Genomic DNA, 14,178 nt, shown 5'->3' with positions numbered 1-14,178 from the left:
GTCTTAGGCTACTCATCGGTGTTTATTTTTCTTTACTTTTTGTTTTTCAGATTGTCAGTATTTAAAGTGGCCACATCATGCGTGAGTACAAGCTAGTGGTCCTTGGTTCAGGAGGCGTGGGAAAGTCTGCTCTGGTAAGTCAGCAGGCACAGCCTTGCTCTTGGCTGATGCGAATGCTTCTGGTCAGTGGGTCAGAGACAGAATCCTGGGGTTGACGCTTGCTTCAGTTCCCAACACCGCTTATGGTGCGCGCTCTCTCTCTCTCTCTCTCTCTCTCTCTCTCTCTCTCTCTCTTTCTCTCTCGCTCTCTCTCTCTTGCTCTCGCTCTCTCGCTCTCTCTCTGTGTCTCTCCCTCTGTGTGTGTGTGTCTCCCTCCCTCCTACCCTCCCCCCTTTCCTCCCTCTTTCTTAAAATTACTAGGATATAAAAATCCTTTCCATGTCAGATGTAAATGGTGATGGTATTTTTAAACACCTAGTACCTAATCCACAAGGCACAGGGAATCATTTAGAAGCATGGGTATGAATTTTATTGTTGTAGCTCATTTATTCTTTGATGTACAGATATTTATTGGTGTGTACTAGATGTTAAGCACTAATACTTGTGAATCAAAAAGAATTAAGAATGTTCTCATTTGGGGGCCATAAAAATAGTTTTAAAGAGTAGCTAGAATTGAAGAATCAAGCATGAAAAAAGAAGGAAGGAGGGAAAAGAGGAACTATAGGAGAAAGGAAGAAAAAAAGAAAAGGAAGGAATCTAAGAACATATCTACTTGGCTGCTCTGGTCAAGTGAAAACAGCAGAAGAGATGATCTAAGAATGCAGGCGAGTAGCCAGATGCGGCACAGTCGATGCTTCCCGAAGAGACTGTGCTGGTGCCGTTCCAGGCTGGGCTGGAGACTGCGTGAGAGTCGAAGAAGCACTCATGCAGGGCGCGCAACTGTGGGGACAGAAAGAGGCAGCAGACGCTGAGGAGTCACGATGCTCAAGGAGGCTTTTGCTTTTGTTTTAGCATAGGACATCAAGGGTGTTTCTGTGTTGGAAGCATTACTTCAGTAAAGAGGAAAATTATTTAGGAGAAGGAGAGCATTGCCACAGGAAAGGAATTAGGTGTGGTAGGATGTTATAGGGAAGAAAGGAGAGGGTATTAGAGGGATAATTGAGAGAAAGAAGAACAGTCAGGGGCCTCATATCTCTTCATTCTCAGCAATGGAAAACAAATTACCAAATGCTTTCTTTTCAGCAGATCGACTTTAGGGGGGAGAAACTCCAAATCAATAATAGTGAATTTTTTTTGTTTAAATATTGAATGTAATCAAAGTAAAGTGAAAGTAAAGTGAAATTTACCAGTTACACATGCGGGGTGGGGGGAAGGGGGGAGGTATATCGTGATTCTTGGTGGTGGAATATGTGCACTGGTGAAGGGATGGGTGTTTGAGCATTGTATAACTGAGACTTTAACCTGAACACTTTGTAACTTTCCACATGGTGAATTAATAAAAGAATTTAAAAAAAAAAAAGAACAGTCAGGGGGCCAGAGCAATGGTATAGTGGGTAAGTAGCTTGCCTTGCATGTGGCTGGCCCAGATTCGATCCCTGACATGTCATAGGGTTCCCAGAGCCCCGCCAGTAGTAATCCCTAAGTGCAGAGGTAAGAGTAACCCTTGAGCATGCCAGGTGTGGCCAAAAAAAAAAAAAAGGTCTGTATAAATGATAGGTGTTCCTGAGAACTGAGAGGATGAGGGAAAGAGCGATTTTTAACAATAAAAGATCAAGAAACATGGGGTTGTTTTTCAGTTTACAAGTCTATTTTAACATATGACTTACAGTCAACACTTGTGTTCTCATACATGCTTTTGCATATACGAAAGATGGAATATTATAGCACTATAGGAATTTTCCCTCAAGTCTCTGCCCTGAACTACATTTGAATCTCTTCTCTAGCTTTAAGTACATAATCTAAAGAGAATGTATTGGACTGTTCATAAATCATTTGAATTATATATAGTACTAAGAATTGGTGATGAAGGCTTTGATAAAAATAACGATTACTGTTCTTGGTGTTATTATATTCCAAGTTTCCTGTGGATATTAAGAGCTTAGTAGAGAAAGAAATTTTGAAGATTACTGTATCAAGTTCATCTATTGAGTTTAAACTAAATAATTAGTTTATAAAATATTTCTCTGATAGAGGGATGGGTACTCGATCATTGTATGACAGAAATGCAAGCACGAAAGTCTGTAAATCTGTAACTGTACCCCACAATGATTCGCTAATAAAAAATTTTTAAATAATAAATAAATGAGATAGTAAAAAAAACAGTCTGGTATTAATTTCATTGATGTCTTCAATTATTTCACTCCATTCTCAAGGAAAATAAAAGAAAAATTAAACTAGAAAAAATATTTCTCTGAATAATTTAGGTGTAGTTGATCTGATTCCACATGTTGCTCTTTGAGTTAGTGTAGTATCAGAGTCTGTTTGAAAGCTCTCCTGGAAATATTTCACAATAATCTTCTAAATTTTTCATTTATAAAGTGAAAATATACCTAGCTTTTAGTCTGTGCTTACAGAACATTTATAATAGTAGATTTTCTGGACAGTAATTTTGGCAGCAGCGTTGCTGGTCCCCGTCTCGCAGAGTCAGGCTGCTCTAATTACAGATGAATCATCGTGTTGGAAACCGTACAACTTTACATTAGCATCTTTAGCCAGGATTTTTAATCTTTACTAATTTGTGAGGTGGTGACATTCAGTGAGGTTGAATTTTATCTTAAATCCTTGTTTCTGCTTTTTTTTTTTTCTAGACAGTTCAGTTTGTTCAGGGAATTTTTGTTGAAAAATATGATCCAACGATAGAAGATTCCTACAGAAAGGTAAAATGTGAAAATCAGTGACGCTTGCTTACAAGAAGTTATTTATGACTTTAAAACTTGACCCAGGGGTTGGAGTAATAAAACTGTGAGTAGGGTGTTTGCCTTGCGTATAGCACAGCAGGGCTAAGTTCTGAGTGTTACTGAGTCTTGTCCTCACCCCCACCCGACTAAAAAAGACTTGGTACCTAGAGTTATTTTCTTAAACGTTATTTTTAAGTAATTTTAAGTAATTTTCTTAAAAGTTATTTTCTTATTGAGAAATGATAGCTTTTGGTTTGGGAGCCATACCTGGTTGTTCTCAGGGCTTACTCCTGGTTCTGTGCTCAAAGGTCACTGCCAGAAGGACTTGGGGACCATATGTGGTCCCAGGCATCAGGGATGTGTGGAACTGAGGTCAGCACCATACCCTGACACTGTTCAGAACTGTTCAAAACTGGCACTGTTCAGTTTTTTTTTAATTTCTCTAAGAAAAAATACTTTTCAGGTTTAGAATACCCCATTTAACTGCTTAGATAACTATTTTTAATGTATATAGTTTTCAAATAGGGAAGTTTTTAATATAGAAAAATTAAGTGGACTTATGCAATATAAATAGTAGATACATGTTTTTGGTGAATCCTTGTGAGCTTAAATTACGAATTTTTTATGCCTTAATTTAACCCAATAACTGAGTTTTTATTTTGGTTTGAACATATAATAACTTCTAATACAATTCACCTTTAAATAGTGAAATAGATATTTCACTAAAAATCAGTTGAATTCTGCCTGACACTGTAATTTTGGATATATATATCATATTTTTGTTCCAAATTATTGACTATCAATACTAAGAATATGCAGTGTAAACCATGGGATTTACATAATAGTAATGTGTTCATATAGGATGGTCAATTCTCACATTCTCACAAAGGTACCACTCTGGAACGGAATGTGATAATAAGGGAGATTAAGTGTGAGCTCAATTGTCCCGTGAACTTTAGGGTACTCTATAAAACTTATTTTAAAAATTAGCCTTAACTAAAAAATACTCTATTTAATTATAAGACTATTTATAATTATGGGGTATTTTTGTTGTATTTCCCAAGTATGTTAAGGTGGAAAAAGGTATTATTAACTTTTGTTAACTTAAGCGAGTCTCAAGACATTGAGAGTCTACAGCGATAGTACATTATTCACTGCTGACTCCAACGCTTTGTCCCCTAAGTGAGTTCGTGGCACTGCTGTGATGTTTCTGATTAACTCCTAAGGTGACACAAAGCAGTTTCAAATTGTCTTTAGAATAATATAGTATGGAAGACGTGGTATTTTATGTTACTTTACCAAGAATTTCCAGAACTAAAGAAAAGGATTGTTAAAGCTTTATATATTAATTGAGATATGTACTTAGAATATTCAAGACTTAACACTTTTTAAAATCCGTCTTAATTATGTTTCCCATACATTTGATGGTTGATATTTTACCTAGGCCTACCTTCTCTTTTATATGACACTGGGAAAATAGAAGTCAGTATAAAATTTCACTTTATGCATGCAATTTGCTAAAATGCAGTATAAGGGCTGGAGCAATAGCACAGCAGGATGTTTGCCTTGCACGCAGCTGACCCAGGTTTGATTTCCAGCATCCCATATGGTCTCCCGAGAACCGCCAGGAGTAATTCCTGAGTGCAGAGCCAGGAGTAACCCTGTGCATTTCCAGGTGTAACCCAAAAAGCAAACTAAATAAATGAAAATGAAATGCAGTATATGGCTATTTTTCTTTTAAAAATCATTGTCTCAGAGTTTACTATGGTCAGAAAATATCCGGGTCATACTGATAGATAGAATTTCCTTAAGACTGTCTTTACTCAATGCCATACACCAAGTCTCCACCAGTACAGCAAACTTTGGAGAATGCTTTTACAATTGTTACTAGGTGGCTAGAGTAAGGAGAGGAGAAGAAACGTGTTATTTTTTAATTTTTAATGTTACCTTTTAAATTTTCCTCCACTGCCTCCAACAGCAAGTTGAAGTAGACTGCCAACAGTGTATGCTGGAAATCCTGGACACAGCAGGAACTGTAAGGACGTTTCTCTTCTTTGGGTCCGTGTTATTTGTGAGCAGATTTGATCATCTGAATAGCTCTTCTCAATAAAATTAGTTGTCTGGCTAAGAAGAAATTTATGTGGAACTTTTTTTTTATAAATTTAATGTGTATAAAACCATCTGTAATGTCTTAATGTTCACATAAATTGTATTGTAAGCTCACCTTTAGAACCTGTGTTTGGGTTTTTCACCTAGTACTGAAATAAGAGAATACAATTTGTGCTTTAAATTTATCAGTCTATATGTAGGTATATCTTACATCAAGAAATTTAGTGATATAACATGAGGCCTCCATGACCATGCCACTGCCAGGCTGTTTCACATGGGGTGCCCCAGAGGGGGGTGGGTGAGAGCCCTCCCCACCCCACGGGACCCGGCTCCGGAGCCAAAACACCTCCACAATCCAACTGCCACCATGCTCAAGGCCACTCCCACGCACTCGGCAGAGCCTAACGCATGAGTGAAGTCCTGTGGAACCCAGGTAATGCAGAACTTTGCGACTTGAACTCTGGGCTTAACGGGACCGTGAGGGAGATCCTCTGCCCACTTCCCCCAGTCTCCAGCGATCCCGGGGTCTCGCCCATAAGCCACCTCCTGCTGGCACCAGATAATCACGTCTTCGGCCACCACCAGAACCCACGGCTGCTTCTCCCAGAAGGGAGCATAATATGAGGCCCCCATGACCATGCCACCAGGCTCCATGCCAGGCTGTTTCACACAGGGCGCCCCAGAGGGGGCAGGTGAGAGCCCTCTCGGTCCCAAGGGTCCCAGCCCCCGCAGCCACAAAGCTCCACAACCCAACCACCGCCATGCTCAAGACACTCAGACCAAGCCTCACATATAAGTAAACATATTCCTGGACCATCTGCGGCCAAGCGACATATCATAAGACCTCCCTACCCATTCTCCATAATTACCACACCACATTTGATGGGGTTCAGATAGTAGACAACAAATCATAGAGGGAAATATATGCATATATACGTATTTTCAGATATATATATGTATATATCAAAGTTCACATCATCAAAACTTTAACAACATGTCAGTGATATCCTTTAGAATGTCTTAGTGGCTCCTGCCAAAATAGAACAATCATCACACTGTTTCCTATCCTATATGAACGCTTTTTTGTAAGCTTGTTCAGCAGTTCTTCATAACAGACAATATGAAATAAATTATTTCGGTTGTGTTTTGGGACAGGGATTGGGGCTTGAGGTGGAAACATCCCGAATTTGATGGTAGGAAGGTGTAATGGTGGGATGGGTGTTTGAATATTAAATGTAACCAAATATTGTGCACTAACTTATAAAATTTTTAAATTAAAGAGAAAAAAATATGTGTGTTAAAGTGCTAATACTGAGAGGAAGCAGATCGAGCAAATATATAGCCTAGCTTTTATAACAAGATTAAATTGTTGGATTTTATAAATGGTTTTTTTTTTGCAAGGGGAAAAAAATAATACAGAAAAAGATTCTTGTACATAGCTATTAGTCATTTGTAACCTTGCTTAAGTATTTAATTCAGGATAGATATTCTTGATTTGTATTTAAAATAGTTTATCTCTTGCTGTTAAACTTAAAGCTTTAGGGACTGGAGCAATAGCACATCGGGTAGGGCGTTTGCCTTGCACAAAGCCCACCCGGATTCAATTCCCAGCATCCCATATGGTCCCCCAAACACTGCCAGGAGTAATTCCTGAGTGCAGAGCCAGGAATAACTCCTAAGCATTGCTGGGTGTGACCCCAAAAGAAAAAAAAAACCAACCTAAAGCTTTAATCATGATTTTTCATGTATATCTCATGCTATTTCTCCAGCCCCAAGATCAGTTTTTCTTGAATTGATATCAGGCATCAGTATTTGCAACAAGACAGGAGAAAAAAAAGAATAAAATTCTGTGCTTTCTGAAAAAAAGGAAAAAAAATTTAGTTAAGGTCTTCTTTGGATTGAAATAAGACTGTCTCTTAGAACCGTAGCCATTCATTTTTATAAAGTTATTTTTGCTTTTTATCAGCATTTAATTTATCAAGCAACTGTTGGTAGGTCCATGTTCTCTGATGATGGCAGAAATCTTTAGTATTATTTTGAGCCTCATTTTCCTCATCCTTAAATTGGCATAAATGACATTGATACATCATAGGGTGCCTATAATGATCAAAAGAGATAACAACAGTAAATCTGAGTTACTGTTATATAGTAAATGCTCTGTTTGCATTTATTTTTATTGTCCTCATACCACTTGATAATTTTGTTATTATGATGTCAGTTCTGCTGACATCATAAAAAAAAAAAACCGCAGACATTAGAGTTTTATCCCACCCTCCAAATAAGGGCCAAGATTGTGGCTAGCTATGGAGCCATCTGTATGTGTGAGGCCTGGGTTGGACGCCCGGCACCTGTGTCATTACTTCTAAGTGTCCTATCCTGGTTCATCTTTATCTCCCAACTTCTTAATTGTGGAGGGCCTCAGGACTCAGTACTTCAGCTTCTCTGTCATCAATTATCTTGGAGATGTTTTTTGTTACATAAAAATAACTGAATTAGGGGCTGGAGCTGTAGTACAGAGGGTAGGGCGTTTACCTTGCACGCTGCTGACCTGGGTTCGATCCCTAGCATCCCATATGGTCCCCTGAGCACTGCCGGGAGTAATTCCTGAGTGCAGAGCCAGGAGTAACTCCTGTACATCTCCGGGTATGACCCAAAAAGCAAAAAAAAGAAAACAATTGAGTTAGAATCTGTGTGAAATATAATGTGCAGTCTTTCTAAATCATAAAAGTAAATTAAGGTAGATAAGATTTTCTTTCTAATTCTACAGCTTGTTACTGTTCCAGTCCTGTCAAGTAGAGTATTCATCTCAGTTTCTTAGAGCCATAAAACATGTTTTGTTTATGTTATGATAGCATGTAGTAAAAATTTGAATAGCTCACTTGTTATTTTATGAATTAAATTGTTCCAGTATATGTTCAAGAAATCATTTTTATAATGACATATTTTTGGTTACAGGAGCAGTTTACAGCGATGCGGGATTTGTATATGAAGAATGGCCAAGGGTTTGCACTAGTATATTCTATTACAGCTCAGTCCACGTTTAATGACTTACAGGATCTGAGGGAACAGATTTTACGGGTTAAAGACACAGAAGATGTAAGTATTTTTCTCTTTATGAAACATACTGCTATTCGTGTACACCCTAATAAAAGTATTCATTTTCTCTTTCAGTAGATTTGGAGGGTATTTTCTATTACATGTCTAAAAGAGCCCTTCTGATCAAAAAAGTTTAAAACTTAATAAATTGACAGTATGTGCTGAGAAGGTTGGAAAAGGAGGACAGGTGTGTGAAAGCACTTGATGTTGTGGGTCACAAACCAACAGAGTGAGGAGAGGAGTTTATCAAAGAATCACTGGCAGAAGAAGGGACTAAAGCTGAAATGTGAGAAGTTGCAGTTAGGTTAGAGGTTTAAAAACGGGAGTTGTTGTCAACAATATCATTGCTATTGAGTCTTTTTCTTTCCACAAAGATGAAATGTAGGAGTGGAGAGATAGAAAAGGAGTTAAGAAGCGTACCTTACTTGGGGCTGGAGTGATAGCACAGTTGGGTAGGGCGTTGGCCTTGCATGTAGCCGACCCAGGTTCGATTCCCAGCATCCCATATGGTCCCCGAGCACCGCCAGGAGTAATTCCTGAGTGCAGAGCCAGGAGTAACCCACAAGCATCTCCAGATGTGACCCAAAAAGCCCAAAAAAAAAAAAAAAAGCTTACCTTGCTTGCTTGCAGCCTGTCCCAGTTCCTTCCCCAAAACCCATGTGGTACCCAAGCACTACCAAGAATGATCCCTGAGCACAGAGCCAGGAGTAAGCCCTGAACACTGCCAGGTGTGGCCCAGAAACCTTAAGAAAATAAAGATGGTGGGCTGGAGCGATAGCACAGCGGGTAGGGCATTTGCCTTGCATGCAGCCGACCCGGGTTCGATTCCCAGCATCCCATATGGTCCCCCGAGCAGAGCCAGGAGGAACCCCTGTGCATCGCTGGGTATGACCCAAAAAAGGAAAAAAAAAAGAAAATAAAGATGAAATGTATGATTTACATGTTTGCTATCGCTTTCAGTTGCACAGATCCATATATGGCACTCCATTTGCATTTGTACCTTTTTGTTTGTTTTCATGTGCTCTCTCATTAATGGGAACATATGTATCTGCATCTGCTCAGACCTTAACTTTGATAATATTTTAGGCAGAAGGATTTTTGCCTATGACTCATGACCAACTGTAACCTAATGAATAGTTCTCATAGTTCTCTTTCTTCTCATGACTGTTTTATCTCAGAGTTGTGTTTTCATAGGCAGTTACATTCAGATCACTAAACTTGGTAATGTTAATTCCTTTATTCCGTGTAATAAAAACTTTTTAAAAGAATTATAGATGCCTGGTGTGTTTTATCTAATTTGTGACAATTGCCTGTTTGGGTTCAAGATCCACCATGTTCCATACATTCTTTTCTGTACTATCTTACCAACTCACAGATGACTTTATTCTCTGGACATTTTTTTTTTCTTTTAAGCTAGCTCAGAGGTTACCACAGCTCTGCTCAAGGGGGTCATGCAGTGCCAGGAATTGAACCTGGGCTCCCTGCATGCCAAGCATGTTCTCCAGCCTTCTTTGGAAATCTTTGGACGTAGGATATTATGCCATTTGTTAGCAACCTTTTTTCAATGTAAGTAGAGGATTGTAGATGGAGATAGTCCTTTATACAGAAAAAAAAAAAAAGAATGGCATCATTGCATGGTGACTTGATTTTTATTGCTAGTCCTCCTTGATAAGGATAAAACTTAAGTTGCTTTTGCCACTTTTCTTACTTGTTGGACTTGTGAAGTGAAGTAAACCACAGGTAAGCTGAATGAGATGTAATTTTGTGTATTGCAGAAGCTTCTCTTCAAATTTTTCTACATGGAATTCATATATTACATTTTATGTGGGAATTTAGGGAACCTTAAAAGAGCAGATCGACATAGTAGGATCATTTACATGTCATTCCTGTCTCTCTTTTGCCTCCTTCCCTTTAGTACCCACACATTGACTAAGACCTGATGAGACTTGCCATCCTGATTCATTTCACTTGGTGGCAGGTATTTATTTATAAGCAATTCAGTAACAAGTATTCTTGTGTTTTGTTTTATTTTCTTCACACAGGTTCCAATGATTTTGGTTGGCAATAAATGTGATCTGGAAGATGAGCGAGTAGTTGGCAAAGAACAGGGTCAGAATTTAGCAAGACAGTGGTGTAACTGTGCCTTTTTAGAATCTTCTGCAAAGTCAAAGATCAACGTTAATGAGGTAACCTACAATTGCCAAGCTACACAAGTCCCCTTTTTAGCTTTTTTTAAATTTTATTTTCAATTAATAGCCCTTTTTTTTCTTTTAATTAGTCATAATTATAGCAATTTATAGAAAACAGTAAGAACTTAATAGGAACCAATAATTTCTGGGGCTGGATAGATAGTACCTTGCACAAAACCAACCTGGGTTTGATCCTCTGTAACCCATGGGGTATACTGAGCCCACCAAAAGTGATCCCAGAGTGTAGAGCGAGGAGTAAGCCCTGAGCACTACCGGGTGTGCTCTCCCTCGCCAAAATAATAATAATAATAATAATAACCAGCAAAAACTTAGAATCTTGGGGCTGGAGCGATAGCACAGTGGATAGGGTATTTGCCTTGCACACAGCAGACCCGGGTTCGATTCCCAATGTCCCATATGGTCCCCTGAGCACCGTCAGGGGTAATTGCTGAGTGCAGAACCAGGAGTGACCCAAAAAAGCAAAAAGGGGGGGAGCTGGAATGATAGCACAGTGGGTAGGGCATTTGCCTTGCACATGGCCGACCCAGGTTCGATTCCCAACGTCCTATATGGTCCCCCCAGCACCACCAGGAGTAATTCCTGAGTGGATGAGCCAGGAGTAACCCCTGTGCATTGCTGGGTATAACCCAAAAAGCAAAAAAAAAAAAAAAAAAACCACACACACAAAAAAATCACTTAGAATCTTCCTTGGTTTTTGTTAATTTTAACATAAGCCCTTGTATTTCACATGAATAATATAGTAGGAATACTTCTTATTCTCTATATATTATATAGAGTACCATTCACTGTATTCACTGTCATCCCGTTGCTCATCGATTTGTTCAAGCGGGCACCAGTAACGTCTCTCGTTGAGAGACTTATTGTTACTGTTTTTGGCATATCCAAAAACAGTAGCTTGCCAGGCTCTGCTGAGCAGGCTCAGTACTCTCGGTAGCTTGCCGGGCTCTCCGAGAGGGGCGAAGGAATTGAACACAGGTTGGCCGAGTGAAAGGCGAAAGCCCAACCACTGTGCTATCGCTCTAGCCTAGATGTAGAGTACTATATATAATAATATTATATATTATTAGAGAACAGTTTCATTCCATAGCAAAGAGCCAGGCATTCATTTCTGAAACAACCAGATTCTGTTTCACATTCCAATACTTTGGCATACTTAGCATTTTGAAGCATATAATCAGAATTAAAATAATTATGATAAAAGCATTATGAAAAATACCAGAATTAAAATAGTCTGCTATGAAACAAATAATACTGAATTTTTGTCTTTAATATCTTGTATATCTCATTCAAAATGAATCTATACTGTTTATGAACAGGGATCATTCAAATCAGGGTCAAACATTTTTCTATTTTCCATTTTAACCAAAACCATCAAAAATGGAAGAACAAAAATCAAGTACTTTCACATTTCAGAACATAGTATCTCTTTCCAGTTCCACCCAAAAATGTGTAACAGATGTGTCTGATCATGAGGGAACATCAGAGAATGCAGATTGAATGGAAGTTCTATAAAGTTACCAGCCCTTACTTTCCCAAAGCAGCTATTTCCGGAAATCAAAAAATTGACAAATTTATTTTAAAAGAGTAATTGGCTAGAAATTAAATATGATATGTAAACTACTATCAGATAAGTGTGTGTATATGTAAAGAGAGAAAAATGATAAAATTCACACAACAAATGTTACTAACTGGTGAATATGAGTAAAGAATCTAAGATCTCAGCACTGCTCTTTCCCTCCCTGTGATAGAGCTGTCTGTGGAGGGGAGGGATGGTGTGGTGGTGCTTCAGGGCTGCTCGGCTCTGAGCATGATATGCAGCACTGCCGGGAATTTGACAGGGTCACCGCCACAGATGTGCAGAAAGTACCCTACCTCCGGGACTATCTCTGACCCCAACTTGAGAATGAAGTAGATTGGCGGAGGGCTGGGTAGGAAGTAGTTCCCATGGTTTGGGCGAATGCCCAGTGTGCTCCCAGCCTGGATTCAGTTCCCAGTACCACGATGCCCTCAGCATTGCTCTGTGCATCCATTTAGGCCCTTGGCGCTGCTGGAGTGATGCAGGAAAACCTGGGTCCTCACACTGAACACAGCCCCGTTGACCTGGGAATAGTGGGGCCCCAGGCCTTCTGAGAACTACTTGGGAGGCCCCAAAAAATTAAAGAACTAATGTGAATATGCAAATTAAGTATTAACTGTTCTCAATAGGTTTTGAGGTACCAAGAAGAATTCAGCTTCACTACATTTTTTTACAGCAAATTCTTTTTTAATACTGAACATCTAGAATAGTGCAGCAGGCAGGATAATTGTCATGCATGCAACTGACCTGGGTTCATTCCCCAGCACCATATACATGGTCCCCAAGCTCTGTCAAGAGTGATCCCTGGGGGCTGGAGAGATAGCACAGGGGGTAAGGCGTTTACCTTGCACGTGGCCAACCCAGGTTCGATTCCAACATCCCATATGGTCCCCTGAGTACCGCCAGGAGTAATTCCTGAGTACAAAGCCAGGAGTAACCCCTGTGCATTGCCAGGTATGACTCAAAAAGCAAAAAAATAAAAAAGAGTGATCCCTGGAAGCTCTGGCAGTCACCCGCACGAACCAATTCCAGTGACAACATGTAAGCTCTACTTTGGCCCTGCTTCAGAGGCCCATAAATAAATCTCAAAGGAGATCAAAACCAAAGTTAACATCGGACCCACGCATGGCTGAACAGACAAGGGTAAATCAGAGGGGGACAGGTGGGCCTGTTGCCCGCCCAAGCAGAGCCCCCGGCAGCTGCTTGCTCCCTCAATCCAAAATCGCCACCATACCCCTGGCCTGACTCCACTGTCTCAGGACAAGTCTCACCAAGACAATCTGCTGAAAATTCTGGTATGAGGGTTTTGTGACTAGTATCTCCAGGTTTTCTCGGGGTTACCTCCCCCCACCTCCCTGTACTTCTGGAAGCCTCAGCAGTCACATCCACACCCCAAAGCTGCCACCCAATTGAAAAGCTACTCCAGCTTTACCGTCCTGATAAAAATACTGAATGCCCTGAACAAACACCATGACCTCTTAGCACCTGTATTTCGAACCATAATGCACAAAAGGAAAAGGGCACAGAAAGCAGGAAGGAAAGTGCCTCCCATAGAGTGAGGTTGGGGTGGAGGGGATTGTTGGGGATGGTGGGAAGGAAACGGGACATTTGGTGGTGGGAAATGTATACTGGTGGAGGGATAGGTGCTGGACCATTGTATGACTGAAACCCAGTTATGAGGAGCTTTGTAATGGTCTATCTAACAGATGTTCAATTGAAAAAAATTTTTTTAAGTAATGTGGAGTTCATGCCCAATTCAGTCAGCTTAATCAGTAAGCTGATTGATTCAATCAGCTGAATAAATAGCATTTCTCCTGCAGTTAAAAAATAGAAAAGAGTGATCCCTGAACACAGAGCCAGGAGTAAGCTCTGAGCACCGCCAGTTGTGGCCCAGAACCGAATAATAATCTCTAGAGCAAGTCCGTTTCCCTCCCTGTGGATGGGTGAGTCTGCCTTTCCCTGTGTAAGAAATAGCTGCGGGGGATTCTAAGAAACCTGCCATTAAAACAGCAACAACAAACAAGTAAATGAAACAAGACCTCAAAGTCAGTTGACTAAGTCCTTTTCGTCTTGCCTTTTATTTAGATATTTTATGACCTGGTCAGACAGATCAATAGGAAAACACCAGTGGAAAAGAAGAAGCCCAAAAAGAAATCATGTCTACTGCTCTAGACCCGCGGTGAGCAGCAGCTCTGAGCCAGGTAAGACAGCTAAGTCAAGCAGGTGTCTGCCTCGGGCCGGAGGGATGGCACCGTGTGCAGGGCCAGGGGGCGTCTCAGCACCATGAAGC

At 40.1% G+C, this 14,178-nt stretch overlaps 1 protein-coding gene across 3 annotated transcripts in view; it reads left to right on the top strand.

Annotated features, from left to right (window-relative positions):
• The window catches only part of RAP1A (RAP1A, member of RAS oncogene family), a 71,654-nt gene that overhangs the window by 52,887 nt on the left and 4,589 nt on the right, over positions 1-14,178 (top strand). For all 3 annotated transcript variants that reach the window (XM_055137523.1, XM_055137524.1, XM_055137525.1), the window contains exons 2-7: positions 51-134; positions 2,808-2,876; positions 4,876-4,932; positions 7,962-8,102; positions 10,145-10,288; positions 13,974-14,089. In XM_055137523.1, coding sequence (XP_054993498.1) covers positions 78-134; positions 2,808-2,876; positions 4,876-4,932; positions 7,962-8,102; positions 10,145-10,288; positions 13,974-14,060 — 555 coding nt within the window. In that variant the 5' untranslated portion in view covers positions 51-77 and the 3' untranslated portion in view covers positions 14,061-14,089. The remainder of the gene's footprint in view (positions 1-50; positions 135-2,807; positions 2,877-4,875; positions 4,933-7,961; positions 8,103-10,144; positions 10,289-13,973; positions 14,090-14,178) is intronic.

Source organism: Sorex araneus, chromosome 5 (assembly GCF_027595985.1).
Source record: "Sorex araneus isolate mSorAra2 chromosome 5, mSorAra2.pri, whole genome shotgun sequence".
NCBI lineage: Eukaryota > Metazoa > Chordata > Mammalia > Eulipotyphla > Soricidae > Sorex > Sorex araneus.
The sequence above is the reverse complement of the archived record's forward strand: the minus strand, read 5'-3'. Positions and strand labels throughout refer to the sequence as shown.